This window comes from Lemur catta, chromosome 6, assembly GCF_020740605.2.
Source record: "Lemur catta isolate mLemCat1 chromosome 6, mLemCat1.pri, whole genome shotgun sequence".
NCBI lineage: Eukaryota > Metazoa > Chordata > Mammalia > Primates > Lemuridae > Lemur > Lemur catta.
Window position 1 is genome coordinate 6,462,757 of NC_059133.1, and position 13,769 is coordinate 6,476,525.

The window sequence follows — 13,769 nt, forward strand, 5'->3', positions numbered from 1 at the left end:
AAGAGGCCGTGGAAGCCATGTGTTAAAGATGGCAGAGACTCTATTACCCTGGGTCCCAACTACAGAACAAAGCCTCATCCTGCCCCTACTGATTGGCCTTTTTGTAAGCAGTAATATCTACTGCCTTAAGTATTTTTTTTTTTTTTTTGAGACAGAGTCTTGCTGTGTTGCCCGGGCTAGAGTGAGTGCCGTGGCGTCAGCCTAGCTCACAGCAACCTCAAACTCCTGGGCTTAAGCAATCCTCCTGCCTCAACCTCCCAAGTAGCTGGGACTACAGGCATGCGCCACCATGCCCGGCTAATTTTTTCTATATATATATTTTAGTTGGCCAGATAATTTCTTTCTATTTTTAGTAGAGACGGGGTCTCGCTCTTGCTGAGGCTGGTCTCGAACTCCTGACCTCAAGCGATCCACCCACCTCGGCCTCCCAGAGTGCTAGGATTACAGGTGTGAGCCACCGCACCTGGCCTGCCTTAAGTATTGATAATTTAGGGTTTATCTGTTTTGGCAGCTAGCATCATCCCAACCAATTCACTATAAATCTAAAGTTGCCTCTTTACACCATTACCCTCCTTTTCAATACCTTATCAGTGTCCCTTATAGTACTCCCCACAATAAATAATTACTTTAGTCACTTACATGTTTGCTTATTTTGTACATGACTCTCACTATAAGTTTAATAAAGGCAGGGACTATGTATGTCTTGTTCACTGTTGTGTTCCCAATTATCTCATCTATTATTTGGCACACAATAGGTACTCAACATATATGAGTTAAAAACATAAATCAAAGAGCCTTAACATACCAACTCTGCAGAGAGTAAGGGAATCTTTCCTGGTCAAAGGATCATAAAGCATGATTAGTGGTTAACTCCAGGGACCTCAAGGGAGTCTATCTAACAGCCCCGGCTTTTTGTGGGAGGGAGGACTAGGTTCCTACCTGTAAGCCATGATATAATCAGAAGACTGAGAGCAGTTTCAGACATTGGGCCCAAGTTTATGTAAGTCGCCTAAGTCCTTTTCAAGTGGCTGTGCAACTGCTGGGACCTTGAACCTAGCTTTGCAGGCCAAGAAGCAGATCTTAATGAGAGCACAAAGAACCCCTGAAGTTGTCTGACACTTAGCCCTAAAAAAGAAACCCTCCTCAGTACTGTGAGGCCAAAAATAAGAGTGAATTCAAGACCCAGTATGCAACCATCCTGAGTTCCCCAGCCGCCTGCACCAAAGAAGGAATGGACTTCCAAGTGTCCCCAGACCCTAAATTTCCCATAATTGTACTCCTCTGTCTTCCAGGATACTTTGTTATCCAATTTCAGGCTTCCAGATGCTGTCTGCCCTCTGGACTACCAAAGAGCTGTGGGTTGGGTACAGCTTCTGAACTTCTTGGTCTCTCCATCTTTATCATTAAAGGTAACTATAAAAAATTTTCTTACTCCTCAACCTCCTGTAATGTGGTTCTTCCACTACCCTTCTTCTCCAGCATTTTGCTGAAATCTCTTTTGCTACAATCAACAAACTCTAATTACCACATGCAATGCTCACTTTTCAGTCTTCACTTTACCAAACATCCCTAAAGCAGCTGACACAGATGATCACCCCATATCTCTTGAAACTTTCTCCTCCCTTGACTTTTGGGATAGTAAACTCACCTCCTGACTCTCCTCATTCACCTCAGTCAGCCCCTTCCCAATCTTTGCAGCCACTCATTCTCATCCCTTCTGTTAAATTTTAAGGACTCTTGCAACTCTATCTTCAATTCACTGAAGAAGCCCATCACTCACATGGCTCCAGAGACAACCTGTGTGCTAAGGATTTATAAATCAGTCTCTAGATGCAGCTCATCTTTGTAGTTCCAAATTCCATGTCCAGTACCCTCTAGCATCCCCATGTACCTCACCCTTAATATGGCATAGGGGTTAAGAGTGTAGGTTCAGGAGAACACAACATCATTTATGTAGCATTCCTGACAAAATGCATGACCTGAATATAATCATGAGGAAACAAAGAAACCCAAATGAAGGGACATTCTATAAAACAGTAAGTCTGATTTCTTTTTAAAATGTCAATGTTATGAAAGACAAAGAAAGCCTGAGTTCCAGATTAAAGCAGACCAAAGAAATAGGACAACTAAATTCAATGTATGATACAGAATTAGATTCTGGATTAGAGGTAGAAAGTGCTATTAGAATTAGGAACAGTAATGGGACAATCATTTGAATTTGAATATAAACTATATATTAAATAATAGTATTGTATCAGTATTAAATTTTCTGAATTTGATAAGTACACTGAGGTTAGATAAGAGAATACACTTTTTTTTTTTAATTTCTTTTTTTTGAGACAGAGTCTCACTCTGTTGCCTAGACTAGAGTGCCATGTCATCAGCTTAGCTCACAGCAACCTCAAACTCCTGGGCTCAAACGATCCTCCTGCCTCGGCCTTCCGAGTAGCTGGGACCACAGGCATGCACCACCATGCCCAGCTAATTTTTTCTATATATATTTTTAGTTGTCCAGCTAAATTTTTTTTTATTTTTAGTAGAGACAGGGTCTCACTCTTGCTGAGGCTGGTCTTAAACTCCTGACTTTGAGTGAGCCTCCCACCTCAGCCTCCCAGAGTGCTAGGATTACAGGTATGAGCCATCGCATTTAGCCAAGAGAATACCCTTGTTCTTAGGAGATACACACTTGAATATTTAGGAATGAAGGAAATGATCTTTGTGACTTCCTCCCAAATAGTTCAGTAAGAACAAAAGCAAAAAAAAAAAAAAAAAAGAAATAATAAAAAGCAAATGTGGGGGCCGGGTACAGTGGCTCATGCCTGTAATCCTAGCACTCTGGGAGGCCGAGGCGGGAGGATCGCTTGAGGTCAGGAGTTCGAGACCAGCCTGAGCAAGAATGAGACCCCGTCTCTACTAAAAAAAAAAAAAAAAAAAATAGAAAGAAATGATCTGGACAGCTAAAAATATATATAGAAAAAGTTAGCCAGGCATGGTGGCATATGCCTGTAGTCCCAGCTACACGGGAGGCTGAGGCAGAAGGATTGCTTAAGCCCAGGAGTTTGAGGTTGCTGTGAGCGAGGCTAACACCACGACACTCTAGCCTGGGCAACACAGCAAGACTCTGTCTCAAAAAAAAAAAGCAAATGTGGGAAGATATTAATAATAAGTGAATATAGATGATGGGAATTCATTGTAATATTCTTGCAACTTTTCCATAGATCTGATTTTTTAATAACAAAAAGTTTAAAAAGAGAAAGAGGGTAGGTTTAGAGTTCAAATTCTAGCTCCATCACTTGCTGCCTATATAGCCTTGGAAAATTATATACATCACTGACTCAGTTTCCCCAGATTTAAACTGGGAATAACGATAGCACCTACATCATAAGGTTTTTGTGAGTATTAAGCTGACACATGTAATGGGCTTCAAACAGTATATGGTAAATATTCAATAAATGTTAGCTAGTATTATTATGTCTAAAATTTAACTAATTTCCTCTCCAGCTTATAGTGTTGACCATGATTTCTAGCATCATGATCCATTCCGTTTTCTAAGCTAGAAACTTTACTCTGTCCTTCTGTGTGTCCCTGGCACTTTGTCCATGCCTTTATTACAGCATGTGCCACAAGATATGATAATATATCTGTATATATCTGTCTCTAATAGATTATGTTTGTCTTAACTAGATTGGAGTTGTGAGTGGAAGGCAAGGGAGAAAGGAGAAAAGCTTTCCAGACAGGAGAAAATAGCACGAAGACTCAGAGATAAGAGAGAAAAAGCATAAAGAACCCCAGAGTGTGATTGGAGTATAAAAGGTTAGAGACTGAGGGGCATGAAGTGAGGCTAGATTGAATAAAAATATAACAGAAAAGATTGTTTGTAGTCTAAGTTTGAAAGAGTTCTCCAGTGCATCCATTAGATCAGTGCTGTAGGACTTGACAGTACATCTCTCCTCTCATGGAAGACAAAGACTAAACCTAAGAGAAGCAAAGGCAAGGCCAGAGAGAAGAAAAAAAAGCCATACCAGAGGAAAAGTAGCTAAGGCAACTGGGGCTACCTGACCTCAAGAAGAGACTGGTCAATGGATATGAGACCAGTATTTAAATGGACAAAAGACTATCAGGTATAATTAGTCATTTAGATATCTGATCATAAGCTCCCACTAGATTGTAAGCTCCTTCAGGACAGGAAGGGACTGAATAATCTTTGTATTCCCAGGATGTAGTGTGGTAGTTGGCATATAATAGGTATGCTCAGGAAATGCCTGCTGAATACATGTGCAAATACCAACTGCCTAACTGCAGAGGCAGCAAACCTTGGCTGAGTAGAAGTCCTGCTTTAATTCCACAAGCCTTAAAACCCCAAAGCACTTAATATCTTTAACAGCATCACTCACCAGCAGAGGCAGCTTTGCTCATCAATTGGGCAAATGTGATGGCACCTCCTCTTCTGAAGACTAGTTTAAAAGTAGCCTGTCCTTCCCAGTCACCTGAGGGGAGAAATGGCACACACTAACTAAGAGACTGGTACAGCTGCCAACAGAAGGTACAGGGGCTACTGCCCAAAGAAGCAACTACTTGGGAACCCTAGCTACTTGGGAGGCTGAAGTGGGAGGACAGCTTGAGCCCAAGAGTTGGAGGATACAGTGAGCTATGATCATGCCACTGCACTCCAGCTTGGGTGACAGAGTAAGATTCTGTCTCTCAAAAAAAAAAAAAAAAAATGAATAAATGAATAAAGGACTGCCCAAACAAGCAAGGTATCTTTCATTTGAACTCCAATATGAGCCAAATCTGAATCCTAAACCTTCTAGAAGATTTTGAGGGGGAAAAAAAAAAAAACCACACTTCTGAAAGGGAACACTTACCATATGGAGCTGCCTGAATAGTTCCTTTAATGTAGTTTGCAGCAAAGAGTGGTTGTTCAACGGTGCAGTTCTTCATCAGGTCAAATGGCATCATAAAAGACAACATGGGATCATCGACTGAGCGTGAAGTCAGGAAAATCACCTAAGCAAGGAAAGAAACTTTGGAAAAGGAATGCAGAATTTGAGACCTATAAGAGCAAGCTCAAGGCTGCTTTGGCATCCTGGCCTAATTGAGAAACATCACTCATTTTCTTCCACTGCCCCTCAACATGGAAAATCCCAAAGTGCAAATGTTTTAAAACACTTTGAAAGTCAATGTTTAACTTCCCTCCATTTTAAGGAAAACAAATGCAGAGTTAATCAGTAGATTAAAGTAAAAGTAGCAATTACCCGGTATGAAGTGAGAACCAACGTTCCCCGCTTTGTACCATTAAAGAAGTTGGAGGCCTCTGGTTGCTGTGGGAAGGAGAGCTCTACATCTGGAGACTGCATCAAGAGACTGTGGCAAAGGACAGGCAGACAGAACATAATTTAGAAGTTATATAAAATGATATACATAAAGCTCTTAGCACAGTTCTTATCTCGGGGTAAGCACTCATTAAATGTTAGCTGTTGCTACTGCTACTATTATACTATTTTATTGAAATAAAAAGGAATTCAAGCTGGCTGTTGTGGCTCACATCTGCAATCCTAGCACTTTGGGAGGCTGAGGCAGGAAGAGCGCTTGACGCCAGGAGTTCGAGACCAGCCTGGGCAACGTAGCGAGACTGTTTCTACCAAAAAAGATTTAAAAATCAGCCAGGTGTGGTGGCATGCACCTGTAGTCCTAGCTAATTGGGAGTGAGATCTTGCCTCAATAAATAAATAAATTTGTAAAAATAATTTTAGAAAAGAATTCAAATGATCTTATTCTCTGACAATTCACTCTTACTCTTCTCCCTCTTTGGCATTGAATTTATTTTCTTTTTCTTGTCAAACATACTCCTATTCTCAATGTTTGTTCATTAATTCTCATGCTTCTCATGCAGTAAGTGTAAAGCACTGTGTTACTGGCAATATTTTGACTCTGGTAGAGAAGGTAAGGCATGCAGACTGCCCCAGCAACCTCTGACATGTTCCCTCAGCCTGTTGGGTTCTCCCCGCACTCTTAACCTGGAAAACTTGGACTCCTCTTATTCTCAATCATAGAATCCTGTTGGGTTTTTTCTTTCTTAATAATTATTATAATATATATGTGTTTATTTGTTCAATGTCTTCCCTAATGATTATTAGGGACAATGTCTGCCTTCTTTGCCACTGTAGCCCTAGCAAACAGCAGGTGCTACTAAATTATTTATTGAAAGCATAAATGAGGCCAGGTATGGTAGTTCATGCCTGTAATCCAAGCACTCTGGGAGGCTGAGGCAGGAGGATCCCTTGAGGCCAGGAGTTTGAGACCAGCCTAGGCAACATACCTAGACCCCATCTCTAGAAAAAAACTAGCCAGGCATGGTGGCACACGCCTATAGTCCCAGCTACTTGGGAGGCTGAAGTGGGAGGACAGTTTGAGCCCAAGAGTTTGAGGATACAGCGAGCTATGATCATGCCACTGCACTCCAGCTTGGGTAACAAAGTGAGACTCTGTCTCTTAAAAAAAAAATAAATTAATGAAAACATGAATACAGATCACAATGCAAACAATATGTGACATACATAATGTAAATGGTACAAAAATGTCATAGCAATTTAGTGGAAGGAGAGATTAGTTTTGGTTGAAGTAATTAGGAATGACCTCATAGAAAGGCTGCACTCTGAGCTGATTCTTAAGTGATGGGCAGTGTGGTTCAGCAGGCAGAGGTGAGGGTAGGGGACAATTCAGATGGGGAGCAAATAGCATTAATGGAGGTACAGCAGCAGATAATGAAAATCAAACCGAATACTTGGGAGAAGCCTATTGGTGTGGCATCATCAAAACATAGTGTGGGAATGAGGTTAGGAGCAACAGTGAGATAAAGTTGGAAAGCCATGCTGGGATTAGAGCTTAAAGACATCATTTGATTGTCTATCAAATGGAGGAACTGTGAACTTCAGATTTCTCAGCAGGGAAATCACATGATCAAGAAGGTGACAGTATATTGGAGAGATCAGTTTAAGAGTTCCTAAAATAGTCCTGATGTAAGGTAATAAGAACCAGAGTGATAGTGTAAAAATAAAAAGGGAAGGGTTTTTTAAAACATCATGAAAATACAGGACATCAGCAAAAATAGTGAAATAGGAAACTCCAAATGTCAGTCCAATCACAAAAGCAATGAATAAACTGGCAAAAACTGTCAAAATCAAATTAAATTTTTCAGAACTCTAGAATCTAATCAAAAAATTATAGCAACTACGAGAACATTTAAACAAGACAAAAACAGCTGAATCTCAGTAAGCGAGCTTAACTGACCCTGATATCATGCCCAACTGCCGAGCTTGGCAGCAGCTCTGAAGACATCAATCTACATTTCAAGTATAGGTACCAAGTACTGGAGAGAGCAGAACAGATTTATTCTCAAAAATTGTGGTTGTTTGTTTTAACCTGTCTGGCGGCTCCTTGAAGGATTGGCTCAAAGGACAAGTGACTAGTTTAGAATTTTCCCAGGACTGACAAAGCTACCCAGGGGCATTTGTCAAAAATATTTCAAGGCATATGTATTATTTGCTGCTATCTGGGGCAAGGGATGACAGTTAGGGCAAGGGATGACAGTTGGGGCAAGGGATGACAGTTGGGGCAAGGGATGACAGTTGGGGCAAAAAGTAGACAAATTGAAATTTGAGAGGCAAGGCTGGGGAATTAGATGCACTGAGAAATAAAAGATATGAAAAGCCCACACATGTTCCTGGGAATCTAGAAAGCCACACACATACTTGTCTAGGGCTGGGTTCATGCTAAACAAACAAACAAACAAAAACCCTGAAGAGGTCCTAAGGTTTCCCCTCTGGCTGACAATGAGACTCTACACAAACAAGAAGTAAAGGCTAAGGCAGAGTTGTAAACTGCCTGGCTGAGTGATAAAGGCATACTCATGCTCCAACACACACACAGCCTATTGGCAAAGGCTGGGAGATTTTTTATTGTTGTTTCAGACATATAAGGAAATTTTGGTCAGATCACTAGCTGACAACTGAGCTGGCAGAACTGAGACTTCAGTGACCACATATGACAGAGAATACAGACTTTACAAAATTAGTCCCAAAAGTCACTAAACAACAGCTACAATGAGCAGCAACAATATACCCTGAGGAAGAGGGAGAATCTACTTTCCATAGTGACCACATTTTAATATTAAAAATATCCAGTTTTCAACAACAACAACATCACCAGGCATGCAAAGAAACAAGAAAGTATGGCCTGTACACAAGAGCAAAAGAAATTAATAGAAACTGTCCCTGGGGAAGCCCAGATATTGGATTTACTAGATAAGACTTTAAATAAACTATTTTAAATATACTCAAAAATTTAAAGGAAATCATGTCTAAATAACTAAGGGAAATAATGAGAAGAATGTCTCACAATTGTGAGATATCAATAAGAAGAATATCAATAAGAAAGAGAAATTATAAAAAAGAACCAAATAGAAATTCTGGTGAAGGCTACAGTAGTTGAAACATTGGAGTCTCAATGGAAGGAGGATTGCTTGAGTCCAGGATTTTGAGGTTGCTGTGAACTAGGCTGATGCCACGGCACTCGAGCCCAGGAAACAGAGTGAGACTCTGTCTCAACAAACAAACAAAAAAATCAATAACCTGATTAAACAACGGGCAAGGGTCTTGAATGAACATGTATCTCCAAAGATGATACACAAATGGCCAAGAAGCATATGAAAGGATTCTCAGCAACATTAATCATCAGAGAAATGCAAATTGAACCCACAATGAAGTATCACTTTAAACCCATTAGGATGGCTACTATAAAAATAAACAAACAGAGCTAGGTGTAGTGGTGGCTCATACTTGCAATCTCAGCAACTCAGGAGGTTGAGGCTGGAGGATTGCTTGAGGCCAGGAGTTTGAGACCAGCCTGGGCAATATTAACAAAACCCCATCTCAAAAATTTTTTTTTAATTAGCTCGGCATGATGACATGCACCAGCAACCAGAAGGCTAAGGCAGGAGAATCCCTTGAAATCAGAAATTCAAGGATGTAGTGAGCTACAATTGTACCACTGCACTCCAGCCTGGGCAACACAAATGAGACCCCATTTCTTTAAAAAAAAAAAAAAAAAGAGGGGGGGGGCAGGGAGAGAAGGAGCCAAATCAAGACTACAAGGTGGATGCCTAATGATCTCCCCTAGAAACTCTCCCCAAATTGCCCTTGTTTAATGAGAGGAATGTTTAATGAGCAGGAGCATTGCCATGGTGGAGACTCTGATGAAGCCTTCCCAGATGTTTTTCCAGTAAAGCTTTGGCTAACTTTTTCAAAACACTTTCATAATAAGCAGATTTTGTTGTTGTTTGGTCCCCTCAGAAAATCAACAAGGAGGCCGGGCACGGTGGCTCACGCCTGTAATCCTAGCCCTCTGGGAGGCCGAGGCGGGTGGATTGCTCGAGGTCAGGAGTTCCAGACCAGCCTGAGCGAAACCCCGTCTCTACCAAAAATAGAGATAAAAATTATCTGGACAACTAAAAATATATATAGAAAAAATGAGCCGGGCATGGTGGCGCATGCCTGTAGTCCCAGCTACTCGGGAGGCTGAGGCAGTAGGATCGCTTAAGCCCAGGAGTTTGAGGTTGCTGTGAGCTAGGCTGACACCACGGCACTCACTCTAGCCCTGGCAACAAAGTGAGACTGTCTCAAAAAAAAAAAAAAAAAAAAAGAAAATCAACAAGGAAAACGCCCTTTGCATCTCAAAAAACTACTGCCATGACTCTTGCTCTTGAGTAATCTGCTTTTGCTTTCACTAGACCACTTCTACCTCTTTATAGCCATTTTCATCGTGCTTTGTCTTCAGGATAGTACTAGTAAAGCCACATTTCATCTCCTGTGACAATTATTTAATGAAACCGTTGAGGATCTTCATCCCACTTGTTTAAAATTTCCATTGAAGGCTCTGCTCGTCTGCAGCTGAGCTGGGCACAATGGTTTTGGCACCTACCAAGTGGAAAGTTTGCTGAACTTTAATTTTTCAATCAGAATTATGTAAGCTGAACCAATTAAGATGTCTATAGTGTTGGCCATTGTTTCTGCTGTTAATCACCATCCTCTTTAATTAGGGCAACAACAAGATAAATTTTTTCCTTGCAAATTGATGTGGATGATCTGCTGCTGCAGGCTACATCTTCAACATTGTCTCTTCCCTTAAAACAAGTTATCCATTTGTAAACTGGTGATTTCTTTGGGGCATTGTCCCCATAAACTTTTCATAGAGCATCAATGATTTCATCATTCTTTTTTATTTTTTGGCCCTACTGACCCATCCCTGATTTTACCATTCTTCCACCCAAGTTTCACCCCAAGTTTGATGTTTGTTCTTACTTCAATTGTAGCAGAATTCATATTGCTCTGAAAGGGGTTTCTTTTCAAACTGGTGTCTTATCCTTCTTAGTGTTTCAAACTAGATCCTGTTCAAACATGTTATAACAAGTTAGTACAAGTTTATTTTGATGGAAAAGGATTCTGAAATCCATGCACAGTTTTTTAATAATTTGCATTTTTCCATGAACTTTTTGAAGACCCCTCACAGAACCAAACTTTTCCCTCTCAAGCTATTTCTTTACAGTAGTTTCTATGCAGGAAGCCAAAGCACTAACAGGGTCTTATCTGGTAAGGAGAAAGCAGAGAAACAGTCCTTTTCCTTTACGAGGAACACCTAGAGTAAAGGAGTTAATGCACAGTACCTAAATTCAAATCCAAACCCAAGCTCTGCCACATGTTCTGGCCTAAGGATTTTGAGCAAATTACTTCTTTGTTTAAGCATTCCCACCTGTGAAATGAGGGAAACCTGTGAAATGAGGGAAATGGTACTGATCCTCATCGTAAATACAGTGGTTACAAGTACAGTATAAAGCTCTTAGAACAGTGTGTAACATATTTAAGTGTGCAATAAATGCTATTATTAAGTATTTAGGAGCACAGACCGGACCCCATAAAGATAAGTCAAAGGACCATAAAATCAGTTTTCCTGTTATAATTGTTTAAAAACATGCTTCATTCACCATTTCCAACACACAAATGGCAAAGCAGAGACACACATAGCCTGAATGTGAAGACACTGAAACACCAGATTAGAAATGAATTCACAGCACAGAATGACAGGTGCACAGGTCAAAGTCCTTTCAGTCAGCGCGCCCTGAGATATCGCGGTCAGAGTGGCGAATAACCATCTCCTACTACCAAACTGAACGAATCAGCAGAGGTACTTCGGAACCAAGTGAGGATGTACAACCAGATTTAACGCCCTGAATAAATCTGTCAAGAAAACGTTCTGGGGGAAGGATGCATAGGAAAAAGATCTGGACAGCAGCATTTGGTAATGTCTTCTTGGATTTTCCTGACAACCGCATTCAAACTGACCTGGGTGTGGTGTGCTCCGTCTCACCAGAGCACAGCACTGGGCTTGAGAGTCTCACTGCTAAGAGAACGAAAAGGAAAATGAGGGCAAGTTAGAGCAGAAAGAGGGGCAGAATTCAGAACTGCACAGCTGGGGAGACTGAAAATGACTGTGGGAAAGGGGGGGAGGTGGGAAGGAGGGGAGCGGAGGGAGGCCTTGGTGCTTGAGTGCGCCCCAGAGGTGAGGGTGGCGTCCCCCGCGCCCCGCCCCCACCCGGCCCCCTCAGCCTGACCCAGGCAGAGCCAGGAGCTAGCGGCGGGCACCGCCCCGCGCAAGGTGACGGGCAAACCCACAGCGCTGCACTCCGCCCAGCCATCCCTCCTTTTTGTTCCCGATCTTGGATTGGTCCTGTCAGTAATACAGTAAGAGCAGACATCTCCCTCGTTGGGGCGAAGAGGAAAGCGGGCTTTGGAAAGTTCGGCAGGACAGGGAGAGGGGCCCCAACAGTTCGGGATCTTTCTAGAATGATCCACACTCCACCTCCTCCACCCTCTTGTCTCCCCAAAGCTCCAGACCTTGTTCCTAGGAGTCGGGGGAGGGCCGCCACCACCCTACAAAGTCGCACGCTCCCAACGGCAGCCGCACCGCGAGCCGGCTGAGAGGCCAACCGCTCAGAACCGCCAGTCCGCTCCCACCTTGCTTCTGAAGAGACACACGCCGTTGGCTCCGCGCGCCCGCCCTCCACACGTGCGAGAGCGCGCCCGCGCGCCCGCCTGCGCGATCTCGAGATTCCGAACACCCGGGAGGAGGTGCGCTCTCAAATGTCGGGGGCGGGGCTAATAGTGCCACGCCCCCCAAAGGTGGAAAAGTCCCTGATTCGCTGAGAGCTTGCGAGCCGCCAGGTCTACCCCATTCATCTCCTCCCTATCCTCCCTCCTCCGACAGCAACAGGGGCTTTCCGTCAGGCACCTTTCACCATAGGCGATGATGACCCCGCGGCGGTCCCCGGTGTGACTCTGGTTCACCGCCATCTTGCTTCAGGCCCCTTCCCACCGCCCCGCAGATGGGAAGGGGCAGGGGCTCTGAAGGGGAGGGCGGAGATTATGGCGCAAGGAGGAGGAGTCAGTGGGCGAGGCGTCTGGTCACGTGAGGGCGCAGTGGTCAGAGGGCCAGGCGGAGTCAGGATTGAGACACGCCCCTGACGGGAAAGGGGCGGGTCCAGGGAATTGTCTCCGCCCCCAGAGGGTAGAGGGCTGTGGTGGGTGAGTGGCCTCATCGACCCCACCTGCCCTCCTGGCCCCTGCCTTCGTGACTATTACGTTTCATTCAGTTTAAGATGCTGTCAAGCATAAGGTGCATCGTTTTTTTCATGTACCACTGAGAAATAAGTTGCCAAATAAACTGACATGCCATGCATTGCAAATGTATCCTGACTTCAGAAAATTTGTTTTAAAATACAATACTTATTAGAACAAATGAAATACAATGGCAATAGTGTGAAGCAGTGGAACAAGCATTGAGGTCTAGTCCCTATCCTGTGGTGGCAGCTATGGGCAACCATGAGCGAGGTGATTAAGCTCTTTGGACTTCAGTTTCTGCATCTGTATGAAGGCATTGATCTAGAAGAGCTCTTAGGTTTGTTCTAGCAGTGACATTTTATGGTCACTGAACTGCTTTATCACTCACATTTCAGTTCTGTTCATCTCAGTGTCATGATGCCACTCCAGTTCCTGCCCTCATCATGTTATAATACTTGAATGACTCCAAGAGCCTCTTGCCTCATCTTCCACCAACTTTGACCCCTCCAAACCACTTCCCACCATTCACCTTGCACTCACCTTACAGAATGTTGAGCCCCAAACATAACTGCATCTAGTCACATTACAGAAATAATATGCAGGGGAAAGTTGCATTATTTGCTGGATACAAATGAGAGTGTGCACCTCAAAGAGAGGAAGGATTAGTTTGAGTTCAAGGAAAACACAAGCTAGTGCTTAAGTTTAAATTCTTAAAGTATTCACTGTAAAATAAGCAGTTCTCTAGGCAAGACAGGCCCACTTCTTTCATTGAATTGGTCCTTATGCCTTCAGGAAAAAGCAGAGAGAAAGCTAGGAAGTTAATTGAATGAAAATAAACATCATTTTCACTGGAGACAGGCTGTGCAAAGCACAGCATCCCTCAACATCAGGTGTGATAGCTCCATCTCTCATTTTAGATACAAAACCCCAGGAAATGATGACTGGGGTCTGACCTCATGCCAATTGAAGATGAACTGACCTCACAAAGTGTTCCTGTTTCTAACATCTGTGGCTACTTCTTACCAAGATGGTCCCTGTCTCACCCTCCACACATGGGTGAGATGGTGTAATGGCTGATTTGGTCAAGGAGCACAAATA

The 13,769-nt window shown here is 42.9% G+C and overlaps 1 protein-coding gene across 1 annotated transcript in view; it reads right to left on the reverse strand.

Annotated features, from left to right (window-relative positions):
* WBP2NL (WBP2 N-terminal like) overlaps positions 1 to 12,125 on the reverse strand; it is a 29,869-nt gene extending 17,744 nt beyond the window's left edge. The window contains exons 1-4 of the mRNA XM_045554779.1: positions 11,949 to 12,125; positions 5,256 to 5,364; positions 4,866 to 5,007; positions 4,395 to 4,487 (exon numbers count right to left, since the gene is read on the reverse strand). Coding sequence (XP_045410735.1) covers positions 4,395 to 4,487; positions 4,866 to 5,007; positions 5,256 to 5,357 — 337 coding nt within the window. The 5' untranslated portion in view covers positions 5,358 to 5,364; positions 11,949 to 12,125. The remainder of the gene's footprint in view (positions 1 to 4,394; positions 4,488 to 4,865; positions 5,008 to 5,255; positions 5,365 to 11,948) is intronic.
* Between the last annotated feature and the right edge of the window lie 1,644 nt (positions 12,126 to 13,769).